Source organism: Mustela lutreola, chromosome 6, assembly GCF_030435805.1.
Source record: "Mustela lutreola isolate mMusLut2 chromosome 6, mMusLut2.pri, whole genome shotgun sequence".
Classification (NCBI taxonomy): domain Eukaryota; kingdom Metazoa; phylum Chordata; class Mammalia; order Carnivora; family Mustelidae; genus Mustela; species Mustela lutreola.
In genome coordinates this window covers 59,375,448-59,403,239 of record NC_081295.1, presented here as the reverse complement: position 1 = coordinate 59,403,239, position 27,792 = coordinate 59,375,448, and the positions used below count along the sequence as shown (strand labels likewise).

Here is a 27,792-nt window from a genome sequence, read left to right as displayed (position 1 = left end):
CTTTTGTTATTCTCATTTGTAACATAGACAGTATCCAAATACTCACTGTGTCACTGCTTAATGAAAAGAAATAGAATACTAATAATGCCAGTATTAGTCAGGAAACTGGTCTTTAGATGCAACAGTGAGGGAGGGCATACTGTCTCCTCAGATTTTCTTTTAAGCAGCCATCCACCAAGTGAGACTGGTGTCCCTTTCATCTTATTACCTTACGACCTATCAATGACCTTTGGTGGTCTCATTTTATACTCTAGGGATAAGTAGAATTAAATGATGGTTAGAACCATTTCATCAGTACTGAACCCAACAAAATACAAGTTTGCAATTGTACACTAATAAGAGTGCAATGTAAAACTATCACAGAAAAAGATCTACTTCTTAAAATATAAAGATAATATTAAAAAATGAAAATAGCTTGGGATTTTGTTGTGTTCTTGTATGTGTTCATTTTTCTTAGTGACTCAACACCTGGATTTCTCATTGTTTTTGTTGTCTAAAACAAACGAATTCTGGTGTCACTTCCCTTTGGTTGTGACTCAATTATTTGAGTCCATAACAGCATATGGGAACTTTGTTATGCAGCCCTGTCTTGTTCTAACAGAGATTACCAGAAAAGTCACCTGGTATGCAGTTATTCAAAGAAAGAGAAGAATTTACTAAGGTTTAGCATTGTTCTTCTATTCAGCTCTGCCAAAACATCATTTCTGCTACTTACTCAGGAGACAGTAAAAAGTGTAACTCTAATTTAATTTAATTTAATTTAATTTTCTCCTTTCCCCAGGCTAGGAGATCCAAAAACATTTATGAACTGGTAGGATTTTAATACTTCAGTTTTAGCTACTTTAATTTATACGATTTCCATAGGGCATTGTACGGCTTTCCCAAGTTATTTAAGCATTCATTATAAATGATCTTAGTAAGTAGGTATAACATGTATGGAGGTGTGTAAAATTTCTACTATATATTAAATACATTTCAAAATACTTTATTTTTTTTTAAGATTTTATTTATTTATTTATTTGACAGAGATCACAAGTAGACAGAGAGGCAGGCAGAGAGAGAGAGAGGGAGGAGGAAGCAGGCTCCTTGCAAGCAGAGAGCCCGATGTGGGGCTCGAACCGATCCCAGGATTCCAGGATCATGACCTGAGCTGAAGACAGAGGCTTTAACCCACTGAGCCACTCAGGTGCCCCTCAAAATACTTTAAAAAAAAACATCAATGAGATGAACACGAGTTAATAGGGAAATAGATAGAAATTTGGCCAGTGATGCAGAAATGGAAAGGAGTTAGGGTTAAGAGAGAAAGGGTTGCAAGAGTGGAGGAGGATACCTTTTACTTATAAAACAATGAGGATAGGATTTATGGCATACTTATCATCAGAAATCACTACAAGCAAAAAGGGAGTGGGGTGAGATGTTTAAAGAGTTCAAAGGAAAAAAACCCTAGAATTCTACATCCAGCAACATTATTCTATAAATTGAAGAAGAGGTACCTGGCTGGCACTATATGTGGAACATGTGACTCTTGATCTCAGGATTGTGTTCAAGGCCCACGTTGGCCATAGAGTTACTTAAAAAATAAAAATAAAAATAAAAACAAAGTGAAGGATAGATAAAGATTTTTCTGAGGTGAGCAAAAACTGAGAGAATTCATTGTCCAGAGAACTGCCCTAGAAGAAATGTTAAAACATGTTCTTAAGAGAGAAAGAAAATCATACAGGTCAGAAACTTAGATCTACATAAAGAAAGGAGAAACAGAAAGAGGAATAAGTAAAGGCAAAACAAAATATTTCATTCTTCTTATTCTTTATTGATCTTTTAGAGAAGTGCTGTTCACAGTTACAATAATAATAATAATATATTGGGTGATTATTGTATATGGATAAGTGAAGTAACAATAAAGTCATAAGGTATGGAAGGGAGAAATTGATAGTACCTTATTCCTTCATATCTGCACTACCTATGAGTCAATATTGGAAAGCTGATTTAGATTAGTTTCAAATTTGTATTGCAACTCCAGGGAAACACTAGAAAAAAGAAAACTGCAAGAAAAGAGGCATAATTCTCATTCTAAGAGAAAAGAAAGAGAAAATGGAAGCATATAAAATTAAAGCAGAGAAAACAGAAAAGAGGGGGAAGAAAAGAAGAAATAAGCACAATGAATAGAAAACACAAACAAGGTAGTTACTGTTCCAACTGTATCAATTTTTTATATTTTTTAAGACTTTTATTTATTTATTTGAGAGAGAGATCATGAGAGTGAGAGAGAGAGAAAAAATAAGGTTGGTGAGGGGCAGAGGGAGAAAAAGATTCCCTACTGAACAGGGGCCCTGATGTGGGACTCAATCCCAGGACTTCTGGGATCATGACCTGATCTGAAGGCAGAAGCTTAACCAAATGAGCCACACAAGTACCCCTTAATAGTTATTTTAAAGGTGAATGATCTAAATATAGCAATCAAAAGACAAAAAGTGTTGCAGTAGATAAAATAACAATACCAAATATGTATTACCTTCTAGAAACCTACTTGAAATATAAAGGCATAGATAGGCTAAACTTAACAGGATAGAGAAATATATAACATGCTAATGTTAATCAAAATAAAGATGGTATAGCTATATTTATGTCAGGCAAAGTACTCTTCATAACAAACAAAATTATCATGGATAAAGAGAAGCATTACATGATAAAGGGATTAATTCCCCCAAGAAGACATAATAATCTTCAATGTGTATACATCTAACAACAGAACTTTAAAATATGGGAGACAAAAACGGATAGAATTGCAAGAAAACATATAAATCCTCTATTAACTATAGTTGGAGACTTAAACAACTCTTGTAAGCAAAAAAATTGCAATGATATAGTTGACCTGAACAATACCATTTATCAGCTTGATTTAATTGACATATATAGGATACTGTATTCAACAAGAGCAGAGTACGCATTCTCATTCTACCAAGACAAATCATACTCTGGACCATAAAACACACCTCAACAAATTTAAAAGAACAGAAATCATGCAAAGTATGTTCACAGGTTACAATGGAATTAAACTACAAATCAAGGGGCACCTGGGTGGTTCAGTTGGTTGAGAAGCTAATTCTTGATTTCAGCTCAGATCATGATCTCAGGGTGGTGAGATCAAGCCCCAGATCACGTTCTGCACTGGGTGTGGATCCTGCTTAAGATTTTCTCTCTCTTTTAAAAAAAAATAAAAATAAGCACTAAATAATACTAAATAAACTACAAATCAGGAACAGATAGCTAGAAAATCTCAAAATATTTGAAGATTAAGTAACACACTAACAAATAACACATTGCCAAAGAATAAGTGTCAAAAGAAATTTAAAATATTGTGAACTGAAAAAAGAAATGAAAATTCAAGTTATCAAAATTTGTAGGATTCAGAGAAAGCAGTGCTTAAAGGATAATTTAGAACATTAGATACATATATTAGAAAAGAAATAGATCTAAAGCCAATCATCTAAGTTTCTACTTTAGGAGGCCAAAGAAAAGAGAGCAATTTAATTAAAAGCAAACAGAAGAAAGGAAATAATACAAATTAGAGCAGAAATTAAGGAAATAAAACCAAAAGTTAATTCTTTGAAAAGATCAGTAAAATTGATTAAGCTCTAGCTAGGCTAACCAAGAAAAGGACAGAGAAAATACAAATTACTAATAGAAATTGAAGAAGAGTCTCACCGCTAACTCTATAGACATTAGAAGAATAATTAAGGAAAATTGTGAACAACTCCATGCCCACAAATTTGATAATCTAGATGAAATGGACCCATCTACCAAAACTCACTCGAGGAAAAATAGATCATATTAGTAGGCCTGTATCTACTAGAGAAATTGAATCAATCATAAGTAATCTTCCAAAACAGAAAGCACCAGGCCCATATGGTTTCACTGGAGAATTCTACCAAAGATTTAAGGAAGAAATGATACCAAGTCTCCACAATATTTGTCAGAATATAGTAGCAGAGAGAACACCTCCTATCTGATTCTATGAAGCCAACATTACCATAATATCAAAACTAGAGAAAGTCATTACAAGAAAGGAAACCTACAGACATGTATCTCACATGAACATAGATGCAAAAATCCTCAAAAATATTAGTAAAACAGGGAGGAGCTAAACGGTGGGGTAGTAGTAGGACCCTGAGCTTGCCTTGTCCCTTGAACACAGATCAGCATTGAACTATTTTGAACAACTAGGAATACAAGCTAAGGATTAAGAAAATAGTCTGCACAGTTGGAGGGAGAGAACGTGGCAAATGCAAGGTTTGGAGCCATGAACTGTGGGAGAGGAAAACCACAGAGCTATGAAGAAGGGGGGACCCTTTTCATGGAGCAAAGTCACGGACAGGAAAAAAGCAAGAGCGAGCACAGTGGGTAGGGTGCTCAACAGCAGGGAGAAAGGTGTACACAGAGTGCAGATAACCTTGTAGCAGCTTTTTGCTGTGAGCCACATTAGACCTAAACCACTGTGGGCATGCCTAGTAGCTGTTTTTCTGGGACAAATCTGAGCAGAGAGCAGAGACACATGCAAACTGCAGATAACCTGGCCCCTGTTTTTACTGTCTGCCACAATAGATTCAAGCTTCTGTGCAACTGATTTTCTGGGACAGACTGGAGTAGGGAATAATCTCATGCAGATGGCAGATAACCTGGTTGCAGTTTTTCTGCACTTCACAATAAACTCTAGCCTCTGTACACACACTGTGCAACTGCTTTTCTGGGACAGTATGGTGCTGGTTGCACCACAAGTCTCTCCTCTGGGTGGAGATAAAATACAGGAGATCTGTGGTGCTGAGCCTGTAGATGGCCTGGGCACAGACAGGTTAAGGGCAGGGAAATAACAAAATCCTGGGATTCAGTTCCCTTTTCTGTGGGGGCCTCCAAACAGTGGTAGCCAGGTGTTCCTCTCCCCAGGATAAAAGGCCAGGTGTGCCATCTTCCTCCTCCACCACCACACCCTACAATACCCACTAGCATAGTCAGACTTCAGAGAGAGACACAGTGGAGACTAGAATGCCCTACACTAAATCTTGTGCCCCCTGCACCTGGAAGGACAAGTTAAATTGTGAGCCAACCCAGCAGGCCTCTTCTTCAGAAGACCAACACAGGCACCTCGCATGTACCAAGTTAAAGATTGTTCTAAAATGTCAGCTTCTGGTGAAAATGGGACCAGGCTTCCTTTCTTTCTTTCTTTCTTTCTTTCTTTCTTTCTTTCTTTCTTTCTTTTTTTTTCCTTCTTAACTTTTTAAATTTTTTATTTTTCTATTTCTTATTTTTAATTTATTTAATTTATTTTTCTTTTCTCTCTATCTTTTTTTTTTTTCTTTTTTGGTGACAGGCTTATAATTCTTTGTTCATTTGTTGGTAGGTTGGTTGGTTTCCTTTTATTTTTCAGATCAAACATCTTTTTTTTCCTCTTTTCTTCTTTCCTTACTCTTTTTTCCTTCTTTCTTATTCTTTAGAGTCAAGCTTATGGTTTTTTTGTTTGTCTGTTTGCATTTTTATTCCTTTTCCATTTCTCTTGTCTTGGATCAGGCTTTTTTTTTTCCTTCTCCAGGCTTATCTTAACAAAAAGTCAATAAGCATACCTAGTTATAGGTCCAGATACTCCCTACTGCAAGCAAAGAGGTACTGTAGAGAACAGACCAGTGGGGAAAAGTAGCCAAAACTCAATAACAGAGTGTATGCAGCATACACTTTCTGAAGCTTCTGTTGTTGTTGTTGTTGTTGTTGTTGTTTTCCCTCCTTTCTTTTCTGGACAAAATAACAAGATGGAAAAATCCACCCTAAAATAAAGAACAGGAGGTAGTGCTCACAGCCAGGGATTTAATCAATAAGGACATAAGTCAGATGTCTGGACTATAATTTTAAAAAATGATTATAAAAATACTAGCTGGGCTTGACAAAAATATAGAAGACACTAGAGAATCCGTTACTATGGAGATAAAAGAACTAAAATCTGGTCAGGCTGAAATTTAAAATGCTATAACCAAGATGCAGTACCAAGGGGAGGCCATAAAAACAAGATGAACAAAACAGAAGTGTGACTAAATGAAATAGAAGATAAAATTATGGAAAATAATAAAACTGAAAAGAAGAATGAAAGAAAACTATTATACCATGAAGGTAGATTTTAGAGAACTCAGCAATTCCATAAAGCAAAATAATATCTGTATTATATGAGTCCCAGAAGAACAGGAAAAGGGGGAATAAGGCTTATTTGAACAAATTATAGCTGAGAACTTCTCTAATCCAAGGAAGGAAACAGGCATTCAAGTCCAAGAGGTACAGAGAACTCTTCTCAAAATCAATAAGCATAGATCAACACCTCAGCATATTATAGTGAATTTATAAAGATTCACTATAATAAGATAAAGAGAAAATCCTGAAAGCCACTTGGGACAAGAGGTCCTTAACCTATAAGGGTATACACATAAGACTGGCAGCAGACCTGTCCACAGAGACCTGGCAGGCCAAAAAGGGCTGGCATGATATATTCAACATGCTAAATGGAAAGAAGAATGCAGCCAAGAAAGCTTTATCCAGACAAGCTGTCCTTCAGAATAGAAAAAGAGATAAAGAGTTACCAAAACAAACAAAAACTAAAGGAATTTATGAACACTAAAACAGCTCTGCAAGAAATATTAAAGAGAAATATTTGAGCAGAGAGAGAGAGACCAAAAGTAACAAAGAACAGAGAATATCTATAGGAACAGCAACTTTACAATTTTACAGTGTAAAGTTTACAAGTTTACAAGTTTACAGTGGCATTAAATTCATATATTTCAATAATTACTCTGAATATAAATGTACTAAATGCACCAATCAAAATATATAGGATAACAGAATGGATTTTAAAAAAAAGAAGAAGAAGACCCCATCAATATGCTGCTTACAAGAGATTCATTTTAGACCCAAAGACACCTTCAGATTGAAAGTGAGGGTGTGGAGAACCATTTATCATGCTAATGGACATCAAAAAAAAGCTGGAGTAGCCATCATTATATCATACAAACTAGATTTCAAACCAAAGACTGTAATAAGAGATGAGGAAGGACATTATATCATAATAAAGTGGTGTACTCAACAAGAAGATCTAACAATTGTAAATATTTATGTACCTAATTTGGGAGCAGCAAAATTTATAAATCAATTAATAATAAAATTAAAGAAATTCATTGGTTATAATACAATAATAGTAGGAGATTTTAACACCACATTCACAGCAAAAGACAGACCATATAAGTAGAAGATCAAGGAAACAAAGGCTTTCAATGACACACTGGACCAGATGGACTGAACAGATATATCCAGGGTATTTCATCCAAAAGTAACAGAATACACATTCTTTTAGAGTGCACAAAGAATACACTCCAGATGTATATCGTATAGTGCATCACAAATCAGGACTCAACTGGTACAAAAAGATTGCCATCATACCATGCATAGTTTCAGACCACAATTCTATGAAACTCAAATTCAACCACAAGGAAAAATTTGGAAGGACCACAAATACATGGAGGTTAAACAATATCTTACTAAAGAATGAATGAGTCAATCAGAAAATTAAAGAATTTTAAAATACATGGAAGCAAATGAAAATAAAAACCCAACAGTTCAAAATCTTTGGGATGCAGCAAAAATAGGTCCTAAAAGGAAAGTATATAGCAATGCAGGCCTTCCTCAAGAAACAAGAAAAGCGGGACGCCTGGGTGGCTCAGTTGGTTGGGCAGCTGTCTTCGGCTTGGATCATGATCCCAGCGTCCTGGGATCGAGTCCCACATCGGGCTCCTTGCTCGGCAGGGAGCCTGCTTCTCCCTCTGCCTCTGCCTGCCATTCTGTCTGCCTGTGCTCGCTCTCTCCCCCTCTCTCTTTCTGATAAATAAATAAAATATAAAAAAAAAAGTTTAGAAACAAGAAAAGCCCCAAATACACAACCTTACCTTATATCTAAAAGAGCTAGAAATATAACAGCAAACAAAGCCTAAACCCAGCAGGAGAAGAGAAATAATAAAGATTAGAGCAGAAATCAATGTTATACGGGGAAAAATCAAGATGGCGGAGAAGTAATAGGCTGAGACGACATAAGGTAGCAGGGGATCAGCTAGATAGCTTATCTAACCATTGCGAACACCTACAAATCCAACAGGAAATCAAAGAGAAGAAGAGCAACAATTCTAGAAACAGAAAATCAATCACTTTCTGAAAGGTAGGACCTGCGGGGAAGTGAATCCAAACGGGCAGAAAGATAGACCATGGGGGGAGGGGGTGGCTCCCAGCAAGTGGCGGATCAATGGAGCACAAAATCAGGACTTTTAAAGGCCTGCTCCACGGAGGGATATCACTCCAGAGGCTAAACCGGGGGGAAGCCCACATAGGGTCAGCATAACCCCAAGTCCCATGAGGTCCCAGAAGGACCAGGGGTGTCTGAGAGTCACAGAGCTCACAAGTATTAGAGCTGGGAAGCTGGCTACAACAACAATGCCTAGTAGAGAGCTCTCAGCTCGGGGTTACCTTGAACCAGTCCCAGCTGGGTGAGCTTGGAGTGTGACCAGAGAGGCCAGGGAGACAAAAGCGATTGGGCACTTTCTTCCAAGCATGACCAGAGGCCAGGGAGAAAGGGGCAGTTGGGCACTTTTCTCTGAAGATGCACTGAGGAGAGGGACCCCGAGCTCTCAGCTCCTCTGGGAGGCCACCATCTTCATTCCCATCCTCCGGAACTCTACAGAAAGTGCTCAGGGAACAAAAGCTCCTGAAAGAAAACCAGAGTGGATTACTTAGCCCGGCCCCTGGTAAGGACAGTGCAATTCCGCCTGGGGCAAAGACACTTGAGAATCACTACAACAGGCCCCTCCCCCAGAAGATCAACAAGAAATCCAGCCAAGACCAACTTCACTCACTAAGGAGAACAGCGGAATTCCAGAGGAGGAGAAAGCAAATCTGATCTGGACAAAATGACAAGGCATAAAACCTCACCACAAAAAAAATAAAAAGAACAAGAGGCAGTACCAAAGGCTGGGGACCTAATCAATACAGACATTGCTAATATGACAGATTTAGAGTTCAGAATGACGATTATCAAGTTTCTAGCCAGGCTCGAAAACGCATGGAAGATATTAGAGAAACCCTCTCAGGAGAGATAAAAGCCCTTTCTGAAGAAATAAAAGAACTAAAATTTAACCAAGTTGAAATAAAAAAATCTATTAATGAGGTGCAAAAAAAATGGAAGCTCTCACTACTAGGATAAATGAGGCAGAAGAAAGGATTAGGGACATAGAAGACCAACTGACAGAGAATAAAGAAGCTGAGCAAAAGAGATACACACAAATACTGGACCATGAGGAGAATTCAAGAGATAAGTGACACCATAAGATGACACAACATTAGAATAATTGGGATTCCAGAAGAAGAAGAAAGAGAGAGGGGAGCAGAAGGTATATTGGAGAGAATTCTTGTAGAGAATTTCCCTGATATGGCAAAGAGAACAAACATCAAAATCCAGGAGATGCAAAGAACGCCCCTCAAAATCAATAAAATAGGTCCACACCCTGTCACCTGATAGTAAAATTTACAAGTCTTAGCGACAAAGAGAAAATCCTGAAAGCAGCCTGGGAAAAGAAGTCTGTAACATACAAGGGTAAAAACATTAGATTGGCAGCAGACTTATCCACAGAGACCTGGCAGGCCACAAAGAACTGGCATGATATATTCAGAGCACTAAACGAGAAAAACATGCAGCCAAGAATACTACATCCAGCTAGGCTATCACTGAAAATAGAAGGAGAGATAAAAAGCTTCCAAGACAAACAAAAACTGAAAGAATTTTCAAACACCAAACCAGCTCTACAAGAAATATTGGAAGGGGTCCTCTAAGCAAAGAGAGACCCTAAAAGTAGTAGATCGGAAAGAAACAGAGACAATATACAGTAACAGTCACCTTACAGGCAATTCAATGGCACTAAATTCATATCTCTCAATAGTTACGCTGAATGTTAATGGCCTAAAAGCCACCAATCAAAGACACAGGATATCAGAATAGATAAAAAAAAAAAAAACCATCAATATGCTACCTACAAGAAACTCATTTTAGACCCAAAGACACCTCCAGATTTAAAGTGAGGGGTAGAAAACAATGTACCATGATAATGGACATCAGAAGAAAGCTGGGGTGGCAGTCCTTAACAGATCAATTAGATTTTAAGCCAAAGACTATAATAAGTGATGAGAAAGGACATATATCATACTCAAAGGGTCTGTCCCAACAAGAAGACCTAACAATTTTAAATATCTATGCCCCTAACATGGGAGCAACCAACTATATAAACCAATTAATAACAAAATCAAAAAAATACATCGACAAAAATACAATAATAGTAGGAGACTTTAACACTCCCCTCACTGAAATGGACAGATCATCTAAGCAAAAGGTCAACAAGGAAATAAAGGCCTTAAATGACACATTGAACCAGATGGACATCACAGATATATTCAGAACATTCCATCCCAAAATAACAGAATACACATTCTTCTCTACTGCACATGGAACATTCTCCAGAATAGACCACATCCTGGGACATAAATCAGGTCTCAACTGGTATCAAAAGATTAGGATCATTCCCTGCATATTTTCAGATCACAATGCTCTGAAGCTAGAACTCAATCACAAGAGGAAATTTGGAAAGAACCCAAATACATGGACACTAAACATCATCCTTCTGAAAAATGAATGGGTCAACCAGGAAATTAAAGAATTGAAAAAATTCATGGAAACAAATGATAATGAAAATACAACGGTTCAAAATCTGTGGGACACAGCAAAGGCAGTCCTGAAAGGAAAATATGTAGTGGTACAAGCCTTTCTCAAGAAACAAGAAAGGTCTCAAATACACAACCTAACCCTACACCTAAAGGAGCTGGAGAAAGAACAACAAAGAAAGCCTAAACCCAGCAGGAGAAAATAAATCATAAAGATCAGAGCAGAAATCAATGAAATAGAAACCAAAAAAAAAAAAAAAATAGAACAAATCAACGAAACTAGGAGCTGATTCTTTGAAAGAATTAATAAGATTGACAAACCCCTGGCCAAACTTAAAAAAGAAAAGAGAAAGGACCCAAATAAATAAAATCATAAATGAAAGAGGAGAGATCACAACCAACACCAAAGAAATACAAACAATTACAAGAACATACTATGAGCACCTCTAGCCAACATATTTGACAATCTGTAAGAAATGGATACATTTCTAGAGAAATATAAACTACCTCAACTGAACCAGGAAGAAATAGAAAATCCGAACAGACCCATAACCAGTAAGGAGATTGAAACAGTCATCAAAAATCTCCAAACAAACAAAGTCCAGGGCCAGACAGCTTCCCAGGGAAATTCTACCAAACATTTAAAGAAGAATTAATTCCTGTCCTCCTGAAACTGTTCCAAAAAATAGAAATGGAAGGAAAACTTCCAAACTCATTTTATGAGGCCAGCATCACCTTGATCCCAAAACCAGGCAAGGATCCCATCAAAAAAGAGAATTACAAACCAATATCCTTGATGAACACAGATGCGAAAATTCTCACCAAAACACTGGCCAATAGGATCCAACAGTACATTAAAAGCATTATTCACCACGACCAAGTGGGATTTATTCCAGGGCTGCAAGTTTGGTTCAACATCCACAAATCAATCAATGTGATACAATACATTAATAAAAGAAAGAATAAGAACCATATGATACTCTCAATAGATGCTGAAAAAGCATTTGAAAAAGTGCAGCAGCCCTTCCTGATTTAAATTCTTCAAAGTATAGGGATAGAGGGCACACAACTCAATATTATCAAAGCCATCTGTGAAAAACCCACTGCAAATGTTCTCAATGGAGAAAAACTGAAAGCTTTTCCGCTAAGGTCAGGAACACTGCAAGGATGTCACAACTGCTGTTCAACATAGTACTAGAAGTCCTAGCCTCAGCAATCAGACAACAAAAAGAAATTAAAGGCATCCAAATCGGCAAAGAAGAAGTCAAACTATCACTCTTTGCAGATGATATGATACTATATGTGGAAAACCCAAAAGGCTCCACTCCAAAACTGCTAGAACTTGTGCAGGAATTCAGTATAGTGTCAGTGCACAGAAATCAGTTGCATTTCTTTATACTAAAAACAAGACAGAAGAAGAAAGAGAAATTAAGGAGTCAGTCCCATTTACAATTGCAACCAAAACCATAAGATACCTAGGAATAAACCTAACCAAAGAGGCACAGAATCTATATTCAGAAAACTATAAAGTACTCATGAAAGAAATTGAGGAAGACACAAAGAAATGGAAAAAAGTTCCATGCTCCTGGATTGGAAGAATAAATATTGTGAAAATGTCTATTCTACCTGAAGCAATCTACACATTTAAGGCAATTCCTATCAAAATCCCATCCATTTTTTTTTTCAAAGAAATAGAACAAAAAATCCTAAAATTTATAGGGAACCAGAAAAGACCTTGAATAGCCAAAAGAATATTGAAAAAGAAAGCCAAAGTTGGTGGCATCACAATTCCGGACTTCAAGCTCTATTACAAAGCTATCATAGTCAAGACAGTATGGTACTGGCACAAAAACAGACACAAAGATCAATGGAACAGAATAGAGAGCCCAGAAATAGACCCTCAACTCTATGGTCAACTAATCTTCGACAAAACAGGAAGGAATGTCCAATGAAAAAAAAGACAGCCTTTTCAATAAATGGTGCTGGGAAAATTGGACAGCCACATGCAGAAAAATGAAATTGGACTATTCCCTTACACCACACACAAAAATAGACCCAAAATGGATGAAGGAACTCAATATGAGAATGGAATCCATCAAAATCCTTGAGGAGAACACAGGCAGCAACTTCTTTGACCTCAACAGCAGCAACTTCTTCCTAGGAACATTGCCAAAGGCAAGGGAAGCAAGGGCAAAAATGAACTATTGGGATTTCATCAAGATCAAAAGCTTTTGCACAGCAAAGGAAACAGTCAACAAAACCAAAAGAAAACTGACGGAATGGGAAAGGATATTTGCAAACAACACATCAGATAAATGGCTAGTATCCAAAATCTATAAAGAGCTTAGCAAACTCAACACCCAAAGAACAAACAACCCAATCAAGAAATAGGCAGAGGACATGAACAGACATTTCTGCAAAGAAGACATCCAGATGGCCAACAGACACATGAAAAAATGCTCCACATCATTCGGCATCAGGGAAATACAAATCAAAACTACAACAAGATACCACCTCATGCCTGTCAGAATGGCTAAAATTAACAAGTTAAGAAATGACAGATGCAGGCAAGGATGCGGAGAGAGAGGAACTCTCCTACACTGCTGGTGGGAATGCAAGCTAGTGCAACCACTCTGGAAAACAGTGTAGAGGTTCCTCAAAAACTGAAAATAGAGCTACCCTATGACCCAGCGATTGCACTACTGGGTATATATCCTAAAGATACAAACGTGGTGCTCCGAAGGGGCACGCGCACCTGAATGTTTATAGCAGCCATGTCCATGATAGCCAAACTATGGAAAGAACCTAGATGTCCATCAACAGATGAATGGATAAAGAAGAGGTGGCATATATATACAATGGAATATTATGCAGTCATCAAAATAAATGAAATCTTGCCATTTGCAACATGTATGGAACTAGAGGGTATTATGCTTAGTGAAATAAGTCAATCGAAGAAAGACAACTATTATATGATCTCCCTGATATGAGGAAGTAGAGATGCAATGTGGGAGGTTTGGGGCGTAGGAAAAGAAAAAATGAAAGAAGGTGGGATTGGGAGGGAGACAAACCATAAAAGATTCAATCTCCAAAAAAAGAGTGAGAGTTGCTGGGGGGAGAGGGGACGAGAGAGTGTGGTAGGGATATGGACATTGGGGAGGGTATGTGCTATGATGAGTGCTGTGAAATGTGTAAAACTGGCAATTCACAGAACTGTACCCCTGGGGATAAAAATACATTTTATGTTTATTTAAAAAAATCAATGTTATAGAAGTTAATTAAAAAAATGGAAGATCACTAGGATCTGGTTCTTTGAAAGGATTAATAAAATTGATCAACCCCTAGTCATACTTATCAAAAGATAAGAGAAAGGACCCAAATAAATAAAATGATGAATGAAAGAGGAGAGATCACAACCAACACCACAGAAATACAAATAATTATAAGAGAATATTATGGATGATTAAATGCCAACACATTAGGCAATGTGGAAGAAACAGAAAAATCCCTTGAAACATATAAACTACCAAAGCTGTAACAGAAAGAAATAGAAAACCTGAATAGACCCATAACAAGCAAAGAAATAGAATCAGTAATCAAAAATTTCATAACAAACAAGAATCCAAGGTCAGATAGACGTCTTCCCAGGAGAATCCTACCAAACCTTTAAAGAAGAATTAATACCTATTCTTCTGAAACTGTTCAAAAAAAAAAAAAAAAAAAAAAAAAAAGAAGGAAAGAAAGAAATGGAAAGTAAACTTCTAAACTCATTCTATGAGGTCAGCAAAAACATTTGGGGTTTGGTCCTAAAACCAGACAAATATCCCACTAAAAAAGAGAATTACTGACCAATACACCTAATAAACCTGGAAGCAAAAATCTCACCAAGTTGCTAGCTAATAGGAGCCAATAGTACTTTAAAAGGATTATTCACCACAACATGGGATTTATTCCTGGGCTGCAGGGGTGGTTCAACATCCACAAATCAATCAACTGATACAACACATTAATAAAAGAAGGATAAGAACCATATGATCTTCTCAAAAGCATTTAACATAATACAGCATCTTTCTTGACAAAAACCCTCCAACATGTAAGAATAAAGGGAATACACCTTAATGTCATAAAAGCCATATATGAAAGACTCACAGCAAATACCATCTTCAAGGGGAAAAAAACTGAGAGCTTTTCTCATAAGGTCGGGAACACGATGGGGTTGTCCACTCTCACCACTGTTATTCAACATAATTACTGCAAGTCCTAACCTTAGCAATCAGACAAAAAGAGATAAAAAGCATTCAAATTGTCAAAGGAGAAATCAAACTTCCATTCTTCACAGAAAACATGATACTCTGTAGAAAACTCAAGAGTCCACAAAAAAAAAAAAAATTGCTGGAACTCATATAGGAATTCAGCAAAGTGGCAGGATATAAAATCAATGCACAGAAGTCTGTTGCATTTCTGTACACTAACAATGAAGTAGCAGAAAGAGAAATCAGGGAATCAATCCTATTTACAGTTGCACCAAAAACCATAAGATACCTAGGAATAAACCTAACCAAAGAGGTAAAAGATCCATATTCTGAGAACTATAGAACTCTTATGAAAGAAATTGAGGAAGACACAAAGAAATGAAAAAATATTCCATGTCCATGGGTTGGAAGAACAAGGGTCGTTAAAATGTGTATGCCACCTAAAGCAATCTACACATTCCATGTAACCTATCAAAATACCATCAGCATTTTGCACAAAGCTGAAACAAACAATTCTAAAATTCGTGAGGAACCACTAAAGACCCTGAATACCAAAAGAATGTTGAAAAGGAAAACCAAAGCTGAAGGGATCACAATTCCAGACTTCAAGCTGTATCTCAAAGCTGTAATCACCAAGACAGTATGGTACTGGGGGCACCTGGGTGGTTCAGTGTTTTAAGCTTCTACCTTCAGCTCAGGTCATGATCTCAGGGTCCTGGGATTGAGTCCTGCATGGGGCTCCCTGTTCAGTGGGGAGCCTGCTTCCCCCTCTCTCTCTGCCTGCCTCTCTGTCTACTTTTGAACTCTCTCTCTGTCAAATAAATAAATAAAATCTTGGAAAAAAAAAAAAAAACAGTATGGTACTGGCACAAAAAGATAGATCCATAGATCAATGGGACAGAACAGAGAACCCAGAAACAGACACTCAACTCTCTGGCCAACCAATCTTTGACAAAGCAGGAAAGAATATCCAAACAAAAAAAGTTTCTTAAACAAATGGTGTTGGGAAAAATCATACAGCCACATGCAGACAAATGAAACTGGATCACTTTCTTAAACCATAAACAAAAATAGACTCAAAATGGATGAAAGACCTAAATGTGAGAACAAAGGAGTTCTCGAGAACAAAGGCAGCAACCTCTGGCTGCAGCTGCAACAACTTCTTGCTAGACACATCTCCAGAGGCAAAAGAAACAAAAGTAAAAGTGAACTGTTGGTATTTCATCAAAATGAAAACTTTTGCACAGCAAAGGAAACAATCAACAAAACTAAAAGGCAACCTACAGAATGGGAGAAGGTATTTGCAAATGACATCAGATAAAGGGCTAGTACCCAGATCTATAAAGAACTGGTCAAACTCAATACCCAAAAAACAAAAATACTCCACTCAAGAAAGGGGCAGAAGGGGCCGCCTGGGTGGCTCAGTGGGTTAAAGTCTCTGTCTTCGGCTCAGGTCATGATCTCAGGGTCCTGGGATCCATCCCCACATCGGGCTCTCTGCTCAGCAGGGAGCCTGCTTCCCCCTTCCCTCTCTGCCTGCCTCTCTGCCTACTTGTGATCTCTGTCAAATAAATAAATAAATAAATTTTTAAAAATGGGCATAAGACATGAACAGACATTTCCCCAAAGAAGACAAGCACATGGATAACAGACACATGAAAAAATGCCCAACATCACTCAGCACTAGGGAAATACAAATCAAAACTAGAATGAGATACCACCTCACACCAGTCAGAATGCCTAAACATTAACAACTCAAGAAACAACAGATGTTGGTGAGGATGTGGGCAAAGAACTCTCTTATACTGTTGGTGTGAATGCAAAGAGGTGCAGCCACTCTGGAAAACAGTGTGGAGATTTGCAAAAAGTTAAAAATAGAACTACCCTACAACCCAGCAATTATACTGCTAGATATTTATCCAAAGGATACCAAAATAGCACTTCAAATTGGCACATGCTCCCCAATGTATACAGCAACAATGTCCACAATAACCAAACTATGGAACGAGCCCAGATGTTCATTGACAGTTGAATGAATAAAGAAGATGTAGTATGTATATGCATGTGTGTGTGTACACACACACACACACACACTGACTGGACTATTACTCATCTATCAAAAAGAATGAATTCTTGCCATTTGTAATGACATGGATGGAACTAGAAGGTAGAATGCTTAGTGAAATAAGTCAGTCAGAGAAAGACAAATACCATATGATTTCACTCATATGTGGAATTTAAGAAACAAAATGATGAATATAGGGGAAGGAAAGGAAAAATAACATAAGAAAAAACAAAGAGGGAGGAAAACCATAAGACACTCTTAACTATAGGAAACAAGTATGGTTGCTGGAAGGGAGGTGGGTGGGGGGGTGTCATAATTGGGTAATGGGCATTAAAGAGGGCACTTGATGTAATGAGCACTGAGTATTATATGTAACTGATGAATCACTAGATTCTATCCCTGAAACTTGAATAAAACTTGAATAAAAAACTTGAATAAAAAATTCAAAAAAAAAAAAGAAAATGAGATATAAAGTAACAGCCCCCCTTAAAATTAGCATATCCAATCCAACAATGTATTTAAAAAATTATCGGGGTGCCTGGGTGGCTCAGTTGTTAAGTGTCTGCCTTCAGCTCAGGTCATGATCCCAGGGTCCTGGGATAGAGCTCTGCATCGGGCTCCCTGCTCAGTGGGAAGCCTGCTCCTCCCTCTCCCACTACCCCTGCTTGTGTTCCCTCTCTCCCTGTTCCTTCTATTAAATAAATGAATAAAATCTTTTAAAAAAACTTATCGACCAAGACCAAGTGGAATGTTTTCAAGGTACGCAAAGCCAGTCAACATTCAAACTTCAATTAGTATAATCATCCCATCAATAGGCTGAAGAAGAAAAATTATATGACCATATTAATAGATGCAGAGAAGTAATTTGACAAAGTCCAACACCCATTCATGATTTTTTTAAAAATTTTATTTATTTGACAGACAGATCACAAGTAGGCAGAGAGGCAGTCAGAGAGAGGAGGAAGCAGGCTCCCTGCTGAGCAGAGAGCCCGATGCCAGGCTTGATCCCAGGACTCTGGGATCATGACCTGAGCTGAAGACAGAGGCTTTAACCCACTGAGCTACCCAGGCGCCCCCCATTTGTGATTTTTTTGAAAAAGAAGAAGACTTGGGGTTCTTTGGTGGCTCAGTGGATTAAATGTCTACCTTTGGCTCAGGTCAAGATCCCAGGGTTCTGGGATTGAGCCCTGCATCAGGCTCCCTGCTCAGCAGGGAGGCTGCTTCTCCCTCTCCCTTGGCCCCCTCTCTACTCTCACGCATGTTCTCTCTTTCTCAAATAAATAAATAAAATCTTAAAAAGAAAAGAAAAGAAAATTCAGCAAAGTATGAGTAGGGAAGAACTTCCTCAAATTGGTAAAGAACATCTATTTGAAAAACTACAGCTAACATCATACTTAATGGTAAAAAAAAAAAAAAAAAATTGGATATTTTATCCTTAAGACTGAGAACAAGGCAAGGATGTCTTCTCTCACCATTTCTATTCAATATCATATGGAACGTTCTAACCACTGCAATAAGACAAGAAAGGAAAGTAAAATTTTTATACAAATTAAAAGGAAAGAATAAAGCTGTCTTTATTCACAGATCACATGATTATCTATGAAGACAATTCCAGAGAATTAACCAAAAAAAAAAAAAAAAAAAAAAAAAACAGAAAACAAAACAAAACAAAAACCAAACCTCCTGGAACTAATTAGTCACTGGATACAAGGTTCATATACAAAAAGGAATTGATTTTTTTATATACGAGCAATTTACAGGGAGTATCTGAATTGAAAACAATAAAATTTACAATAGCGCAAAAAAAATAAAATACTTAGATATAAATCTAACAAACATGTACAAGATCTATATGCAAAAACTATAAAACTCTGATGAAAGAAATAAGAGGTAAGTGGACAGTGAATCTATCTATATTCATGGATTAAGAAACCCAATATTGTTAAAATGCTAATTTTTATCAGCTTGATCTATAGATTCAACAAGTCCAATCAAAATCCCAGCAAGTTATTTCGTGGATCTTGACAAACCAATTCTAAAGTTTATGTTAAAAGGCAAAGGACATAGAATAGACAACTCAGTGTTGAAGAAAAGAAAAAATGGGAGAACTGATACTACTATTAAGACTTACTATAAAGCTACAGTACTCAAGACAATGTGGTCCTGGCAAAAGAATAGATATAATTAGAACAGAATAGAGAGCCTAGAAATTGATTCATAAAAATAGTCTACTGATATTTGACAAAGGAGCAAAGGCAATTCAATGAATAAAGGATAAATTTTTAAAAATGGTACTGGAACAATTGAAAGTCCATATGAAAAAAACAGTCAATCTGGATACAAACCTTATACCTTTCACAAAAATTAACTCAAAATGCATCATAACCCAAACTGTCAAGTTCAGTGTTATATAAACTTCCAGAAGAAAACAAGGAATTTGGGTTTGGTAAAGTTTTTGGATACAATAACAAAAACATGAGAAAAGTAAATACAAAGGACTGATTTAGCCTACCCAAATATAATATCAAAAAATTTATGGATAAAAGATAAAAAAAGAGGGGAAGGGTTGTGAGGTGGCTGAACCCATATCTTTCATGTTAGGAATCAGAAGATACTATATAAAGTTGATAAATCAAGAATATTGGCATTATATGGCAATTTTTAAGAAATATAAAATCTAAAGAAACAACTAAAATTGATGAATATGGCTTCCTCTGGGGAATCTGGACAGGGTATCTGAAGGAGACTAAGTTGGGTATGGCATTGACTTTTTGCCTTTTAATATAAACTATCTAGAGATTCTGATGGTATAATTTTGATAAAAATTAAAATGAAATTGAAAAATGAACACTACTACTCAGCTTGGAAAAATAATAACTGACACCCCCACCCTTCCCTTGCACTAGCGAGGGCATAATGTACTACAGTGTCTGTATTTCAATCATACTGGAAATCTTGTCACAAGGGCAGGACTACTACTTTACATACTGTGATATTTATGTGCCTGACACATTCTAGACACTGTTCATATTTATTGAATGAAAAAAAGAAACATTTAACAGTTATGGAAGAAGCACAAAGAGGACAGATGCGACAAACAGTACAGAGATGGCCTCACTGCAATTTGAGACCGGACACTGGCACAAAGCAAGAGCTCAAGAGATGTCTAGAAATTTGCTATTTATTTAAGGAGATTGGCAATTAGAAAAAGAGAAAGGTTGGTAGTTAAAGATGGCAGGATCAAGGAAGATATAATCGTGGCAGTGATAATGAGAACACTACAGTCCTAAAAATAAGAATCTACTAGAAGGAGAAGCACTAAATGTGCTAGAGAGACACTAGAGATCATTTCTACAAAATATGGATAATTGTGATTTTCGTATGTGGGATTTAGGTGCTCCTCTTCCCTTTCCAGAGCTAGCAGTTTAAGCGCATGCATTTCCCACTACCACAGCCAACTCTGATGATTGTTCGGGTTAGGAGAATCCCTTGCTGTCCACATTCCCCACCTCTTTCTAGAAAGAACATATGTTTCCTACAACATTCAATGTGTCAACCTGATGTTTTGCATCCATATACTTTAAGAAGGTCCAAATGATTGAAGTTAAGCAAAATCAGTCATGAATTTTACTAGGGAAATTCGAATCGAGCTCTCTGGGGGAAATATCACCATAAGATCAGGTAGGCTATAGAAAGCAGGATTCAAAAGAAGCAAATCATTTGAAACCACTTTTTAGATACGTGCCAGGAAATGTGTTGGGAGAAAATATTCTGAAGTAGACTATTGGCCTGCCTGTGTGGATAAATTACTCTGATATTTGTGATTTAGAATCAGGAAGAAAACACATTTCTTCATTATCTCATTACAGGAATTCATTCTGGGAGGTATGCACAATTTGTCTTTTTCCCCAGGGATGGGCGGAGGGACTTGTAACCTTGAAAATATCTTTGTGTATATGAGTAGAGAAAAAAATATGTATTTCTGCATATGGGGAAGCAGTGGGAAGATTTTGTTTGTTTTGTTTGCTTGTTTTTTTTTTTTTTTATCTAACCTAAGTTGACTCTGCTAATAACTTTATGTCATCTTCTGAGTCGATCTCTAAGATAGGCAGTATTCTTTATACTCCTTTAGCAGAGAGAAACTTGAGGCTTCTAAAGTTAAATAATATTCAGGGTGACCGAATTACTATGTGGATAACCTGTAAGATGATCCAAAGTATAAATGGTAAAGCTACCCGATAGCACCAGCTCCATAATTTGTGGAGCACAGTGCAAAATAAAAATTTGGAGCCCCTGATTAAAAAATGATTAGGAATTTTAAGGTAAGGAAGCAGAGTATTAGGTCAAATGTAGGGTCCTTCTGAGTCAGAGACCACATGCGACTGCATTAGGTGTACATACATAAAGCTGGCCTCATGTCTAGATACCTCCAACTGATGTCAGTTTGGGTTAACTCCAATGAGAAAATTAGAAAGACACGATAAATTGTATATTATGATTATATCCTAAGATTATCTTGAAGAATACTCTATTAAATCCACAGTAAATGAAGAGTTATGTAATTTTATCTGTAACTTCTAAAATTATCCCTATAACTGAGCTAGAGGATATTTTAGCACTGCTTCAAATGGGATCCCTCCATGTGGTATTTGCCTATGAATTGATGCACTAATTCTCTAGCATTACTGTACACATCACCATAGAAAACTTTTTGAGACCTGTTTCCAGAGCCCTGTTCCCACCTACGCAGATATCTTTTGTCATATTCCTGGGGCCTGCGGCCATTACAGTGGGAATCTTGGCAGCCTTCTCCACCATGATCTCCTCAATGGCACACCATCGCATCCTTACTGCTGCTTATTCCAACTGGCACACAGAAAGGATTCAAGAAGAGTTTGTTGAATAAATGAATGAGTACGCAACCTCCAGAAAACTCCAACAGAATTCTAGATTCTCAAAAGTGTAGCAAGAACCAATCTCCTAGATTGATTGCAATCTATAATCAGACTATTGATTGCAATCAATAGTCAGGAGATGGTCCAAGGTGCCTTTATATTGCCCTAAATTGAGATTATTAGATCTAAAAAGAGGGCCACGTCTAAAGTCAGCATTTTGAACCAAAAGTTAAAATTGGCCTTGGCAAGTCTTTCAAAAGCATCAGGTTGGAAATACCATGGAAGACATATAGAGACCCACTGGTCAGGAAGCTGATCAATGCACATCCCTTATCTTGCCCCACCTTGGAGTACATGCTCTCTGCCTGCCAAGCAGTGTAGTAAATTTCAGTAGGCTAAATCCACATACGATGTGACTCTTTCTTAAGACCTAAGTCAATGCCTTTTCTGAAGGAAGTGTTTATTATTTTATCCTTGCAGTGGTTTTCCTTCCCTCTCAGGAAGTTGCAAAATCTGACCCTTGAGTTAATTTATAAGAGACTCACTCTCGTGTTAAAACTTCACCAAAACTGATTGATCTTACATTTTGCAATATTTCTCTATCTCACACATTTTGCATAACTTTTATAGTCAGTGGGGAAAAACAAAAATTCTACACAGAGATTCCATACTTGGATCACTTTTTTATTCTGAGCACATTAAAATCTGTCCAGAACCCTGTTCCTATCCATCGCTTTCTATTCTTCAGAGCTCTGAAGGAGGCCAGACCATAGGCTGAGACCCAGACTGCTGAGGTGTGTATCCCTGCTTCTTCACTTACTGAACCTCTCAGGGCTTCAGTGTCCTTATCTGCAAAATGGTAATAATATAAGACCTTTCCCAAAGAGTCTCTCATGTAGAACTTTCAGTGCAGTGCCTGTTACTGAGAATTCAGTGACATTAGCCATTAGCTGTTATTGCATGAGTCTGCATCCTATGCGTCTTATGAGTAGTAGCCCAGCTGTTGAATATCCTAGCTCCTTAACTAAATGTGAATAACAAAGCAATTTTTAAAGCCTTTTAAATAAACTAATCTTAAGAATTGAAAGATCATCAGTGATAAGATAGGTAAGTATGTATGTCTATCCAGGATAAATAAGGGTGACAGAGGCAGAAAAGGGAAGATGATATGTCTTCCTCCCTACATCTCCTCAAGGGCTCCAGTGATCAGCACAACTCATGATTTATGTGATGGGATGAAATTTGGCTAGGTGGCGTAAGAACTACTAAGCTTAACAAGGGCAATTTTTCTTTACTCACTATTTATCATGTATACCCTGTCAAAATCCAAAAGAGATTTGAAGGAGACACATACCACTTAGAATCTGAAAATTTTCTTGCTTCTACTTTGTAGGAGGGAATTTAGTTTTCTAATATTCTCAATTCTCAAATATACTATGCTACTAGATGTTGTCTAGTCTATTCTTTTCCCACTTATCCCCTGCCTGCAACACTATACTTCTCTGTCTTCCTTTCTTGTCACTAGCTCATTTCTATTTATTTATTTATTTTGGTCTGCTTCTTAGCTTCTTCATTCTCCTCAAACTAACCCTTAGATCTTTTCTAGGTCTCTCTCATGGACCTCTCAGCTCTTACACTCTACCTGGGTGATTTCAATTTGTTCTGATGGCTCCAACCACCATATTTTGGCCAAGGAATCCTATATCTGTATTGCTACATCAGTTCTTTCTCTACAGTCCAAACCCATGTAATTGCCTTCAGGAAATCTCCCCTTGGATCACTTACAGACACTTCGAACTCAACATGTCCAAACTGAACTCATCATCCTCTCAAACGGGCTCCCTTAAGGTTTTCCCTATCTCAGGAAATGGCAGCACTCTCCACCCAGTTAATCAAGCCAGGAATCTATGATTCAATCTTAACTCATCTCAGTTCCCTCACTGCCTAAATCCAGTCAATCACCAAGTTCTCTTAATTCTATTTTCTAAATCAGTTTCTTTTAAATGTATTTTACCTTCAGTGAAAGAGACATCTATTGCATCATGCCAGCATGCATGTGCATGCACACACACACACACACACACACACCCCACAAGTGAAACACAAGTTTCATAAAACAATTTTTGTCATCATTTTATGTAAAGTTTTCTGATATTTTCTACTGGGTGAAGTTAAGCTACCAACTGAAGAGCTTGTAAACATCCCAAAGATCCAACAATCAGCTCTCTTGACCATCTCCAGCATGCTACTGTTTATGACCCACAATTTGATAGATGCTGGTCTAAATATTTCTTAAATCTACCCACTAATTTTCAGTCCCAGTGCTATCATTCCAATCTTGGCTACCAGCAACTCTGATATAATGGGTTTCCAGGTCAACTGATCTGTTTCACTTTTATTTGAAACCTTTCAAAGACTTTCTGTTGTCCACAGAAGAATACAGTCTATAATCCTTACTATGGCTTAAAAACCCACCTACAGTTTGGTGTCTATTTGCTCCCTCATACCCTCTCTCCATTGATCTCAACAAAAATGTTTTCTTCTTGTATATCTGGGAGCTCTCCCTTTTTTTCAGGTCTTTTAACATGTTATTCCATTTGGCTAGAAAGTTCTTGCCTCCCATTTTTGTTCACCTAACTCTTACTTATCCTTCCTAATACAGCTTAAATGCTACTCATTCATTCATTCATTCATTCATTCATTCATTCTTCTACTAGATGGCAAACAGACTAAATGCTGATGACACAGTGTGAAGTAAAAATAAGGGCATCTGTATGGCTCAGTTGGTTAAAGTTGGCTAAGCATCTGGCTATTGATTTTGGCTCAGGTTGCAATCTCAGGGTGTGAGATCAAGCCCCATGTCAGGGTCACACTGAGCATGGAGTCTGCTTAAGATTCTCTCTCTCCCTCTGCCCCTCCTTGCCCTCTCACTCTCTTAAAAAAAAAAAAAAAAGTTTTTTAAAGGAGAAGTAAAAACAGTCCCTCACCTCACAGAATTTAGATACTCTAGTACTCTAGATGGGAAGAAACATATTCCAATAAAGATATAATTCAAATTTAAGTGCTAATAAAAGAAGAGCTTATAGAATAGATTCATGACTCATAAGGAGTTTATGAAAATCTGACCTAACCTAGTAGATCAGGGAAAATTTTCCTAAGTGATGACTGGTAAGTTATAATAGTTGAGCTAAGATATAAAGGAGAAATATAACCTAATGAGTCTAAGGAGTCTAAGGGATAGAGAGCTAAAAGCATAGGCAGAAAGAGGAACATGTAAAAATCTACATGGCAGGAAGAAATATGGTAAAATCAAGGAACCAAATGAAAGTCAGAGTAAGAGCCAGGTATGAGAGGGAGTATGAAACAGATAGATGCCAGTCTATGATGAACACTCTAGACTTTGTTAAAAATGTAGGTCTTTGGGGGCACCTGGGTGGCTTAGTTGGTTAAATATCCAGACTCTTTATCTTAATTTCAGGGTTGTGATCTCAGGGTCACTTTAAAAAAAATTAGGTCTTTAACAAAAAAGGAATGAGAGGCCATTGACATGTTTGAAGCAGGGATATAATGTGTTTAGATTTCTGGTTTGAAAAGATTATTCTGGCAATTGCAAGGATGAATCAGAAGGAGACAATAGTAGATGTCAGGACAACTAGAAACTATTACATTACTCCAAACAGAGATGATCATAACACAAATTAAGGTGATGGAGATGGGGGGAAAAACATTGGAGAGGTGTGTGAGATAACCTTGACAGAACAAGATAATAGATTAAATATATGTGATGCAAGAGAGAAAAGTAGTAAAGATGACTCCCAGATTTGAGCTGCAAAACTGAATGACTAGTAATACCATTCACAGGGATAAGGAATATCAGAGGAGGACCAGGTTTGAGGGAGAAGAGCATGACTTTGGCTGTACATATATGGATTTTGAGGTATGTTTAAGGTGTATTGAGCACTGTTTTATAAACTTCTCTGAAACAAAGGAGAGGTCTGGACTAAGACATAGATTTGTGAAATTTCCATGTATAGGTTTTAGACATGAAGCAGTGAACATAAATGAACTCATTATCCGAGAATGTACAATATGAGAAGAAAGCTTAAAAACCAAACCCTAAGGAAATCCAATGTTTAGTGGTGGGTGGTGGAGGGTGAACTTAAAAAGAGAACCAAAAAGAGTGACCAAAGTGGTAGGAAGAAAACCAGGAGAAATTGACGTCAAAGAGCTGCTTTGTTTTGGTGGAGTATCAAGACTAGAAGCCAGACTGTTGTGGGAGGAATGATTGCAAAGTATAGATATAGAGTCAATGAGTACAGATTCCCTGGAGAAGTTTGCCTTTGAAGAGAAGACATACAGAACAGTATTTATGAAGTTGATGGAAACTTTTTGGTTGTGCTTTAATAAAAGATATCTGTGTCAAGAGACACCTGGGTGGCTCAGTCGGTTAAGTGTCTGCCTTCAGTTCAGGTCCATGATTTCAGGATCCTGGAGTCGAGTCCTACATTGGGCTCCCTACTCAGTGGGAATCATGCATCTGCCTCTCCCTCTGTCTGCACCTCTCCCTTCTTGTGCTCTCTCTCTCTCTCTCTCTCTGACAAATAGATAAATAAAGTATTTTTTTTAATCTGTGTTATGTAGTAATTAGATAGGAGGCATTAATAAATATTATTTTTAAATTGCACATTCAACTGAATTAAAATGGAGGTATATTTAATAATAGACAATCCTAGAAGTCATATGATACTAAAATATCTGCATATTTTTGTGTATGCGTGCACACACACACATACACACACACCACATAATTATCCATTTTTTAGGCTAAAATTAAAATTGGTGTCATTACCTTAAGAATAAGCTATTCGGGCACTAAGACAGAAAGGCATTAACAAGATAGACATGGAAGTCAACCAAGAACTGGGAACTCTCCACAGATAGATGAGCAAGGCTATGAGTCATTTTTGTGCAGGGAATTGAGCCCTGATTGTATCAAGGAAACAAATGGCAAAAGCACAACTTGTTAGGACAAGTGGGTGCATCATTCACACCAATCCAGTGAAACCCACATACATAACAGGACTTCTATATCTGAGATATAGTCAAGAAAACTAAAAAAAAAAAAAAAAACTTCACTCCATTTTTGGAGATTCTGTTAAATTCCTTGCTTAGGGAAGCAAGACCATACAGCAGAAAAGAAATCAGTTGTGCATTGCTTTTCCAGCTTTGCCAATTTTTAGACAAGTTCTTTAGTTCAGTCTCAGCTCCTTATCTGTGAAATAGGGATAATCATACTTCATAGGGTTGCTGAATAGTGAAGGGGATTACATATGCTAGTAAAACCCCGTACTCAGAGTAGCTATCCACCACCCTGCCCTGAGAATTTTACATTTCCACTGTTTTATTGGAACACAACCACACTCTTTTATCTATAGCTACTTTTGCACTAAATAGCAAAGTTGAGAGTTGTGACAGAGAGCATATGGCCTACAAAACTGAGAATATTTTCTCTACAGAAAAGAGCACAGGATAAAGAAAATATGGCCCATATATACTATGGAGTATTATGGCTCCATCAGAAAGGAGGAATACCCAACTTTTGTATCAACATGGAAGGGACTTGAAGAGATTATGCTGAGTGAAGTCAAGCAGAGAGAGTCAATTATCATATGGTTTCACTTACTTGTGGAGCATAAGGAATAACACGGAAGACATTGGAAGATGAAGAGGAGAAGTAAGTTGGGGGAATTTGGAGAGGGAGATGAACCAGGAGAGACTGTGAACTCTGAGAAACAAA

The 27,792-nt window shown here is 37.3% G+C and overlaps 1 protein-coding gene across 7 annotated transcripts in view; it reads left to right on the top strand.

Moving 5' to 3' along the window:
- The window catches only part of AIG1 (androgen induced 1), a 272,338-nt gene that overhangs the window by 233,032 nt on the left and 11,514 nt on the right, over window positions 1-27,792 (top strand). For 2 of the 7 annotated variants that reach the window (XM_059177374.1, XM_059177379.1), the window contains exon 5: window positions 25,857-25,932. The exons of the other annotated variants lie outside the window; for them this stretch is intronic. In XM_059177374.1, coding sequence (XP_059033357.1) covers window positions 25,857-25,932 — 76 coding nt within the window. The remainder of the gene's footprint in view (window positions 1-25,856; window positions 25,933-27,792) is intronic. 7 annotated transcript variants of the gene reach the window in all.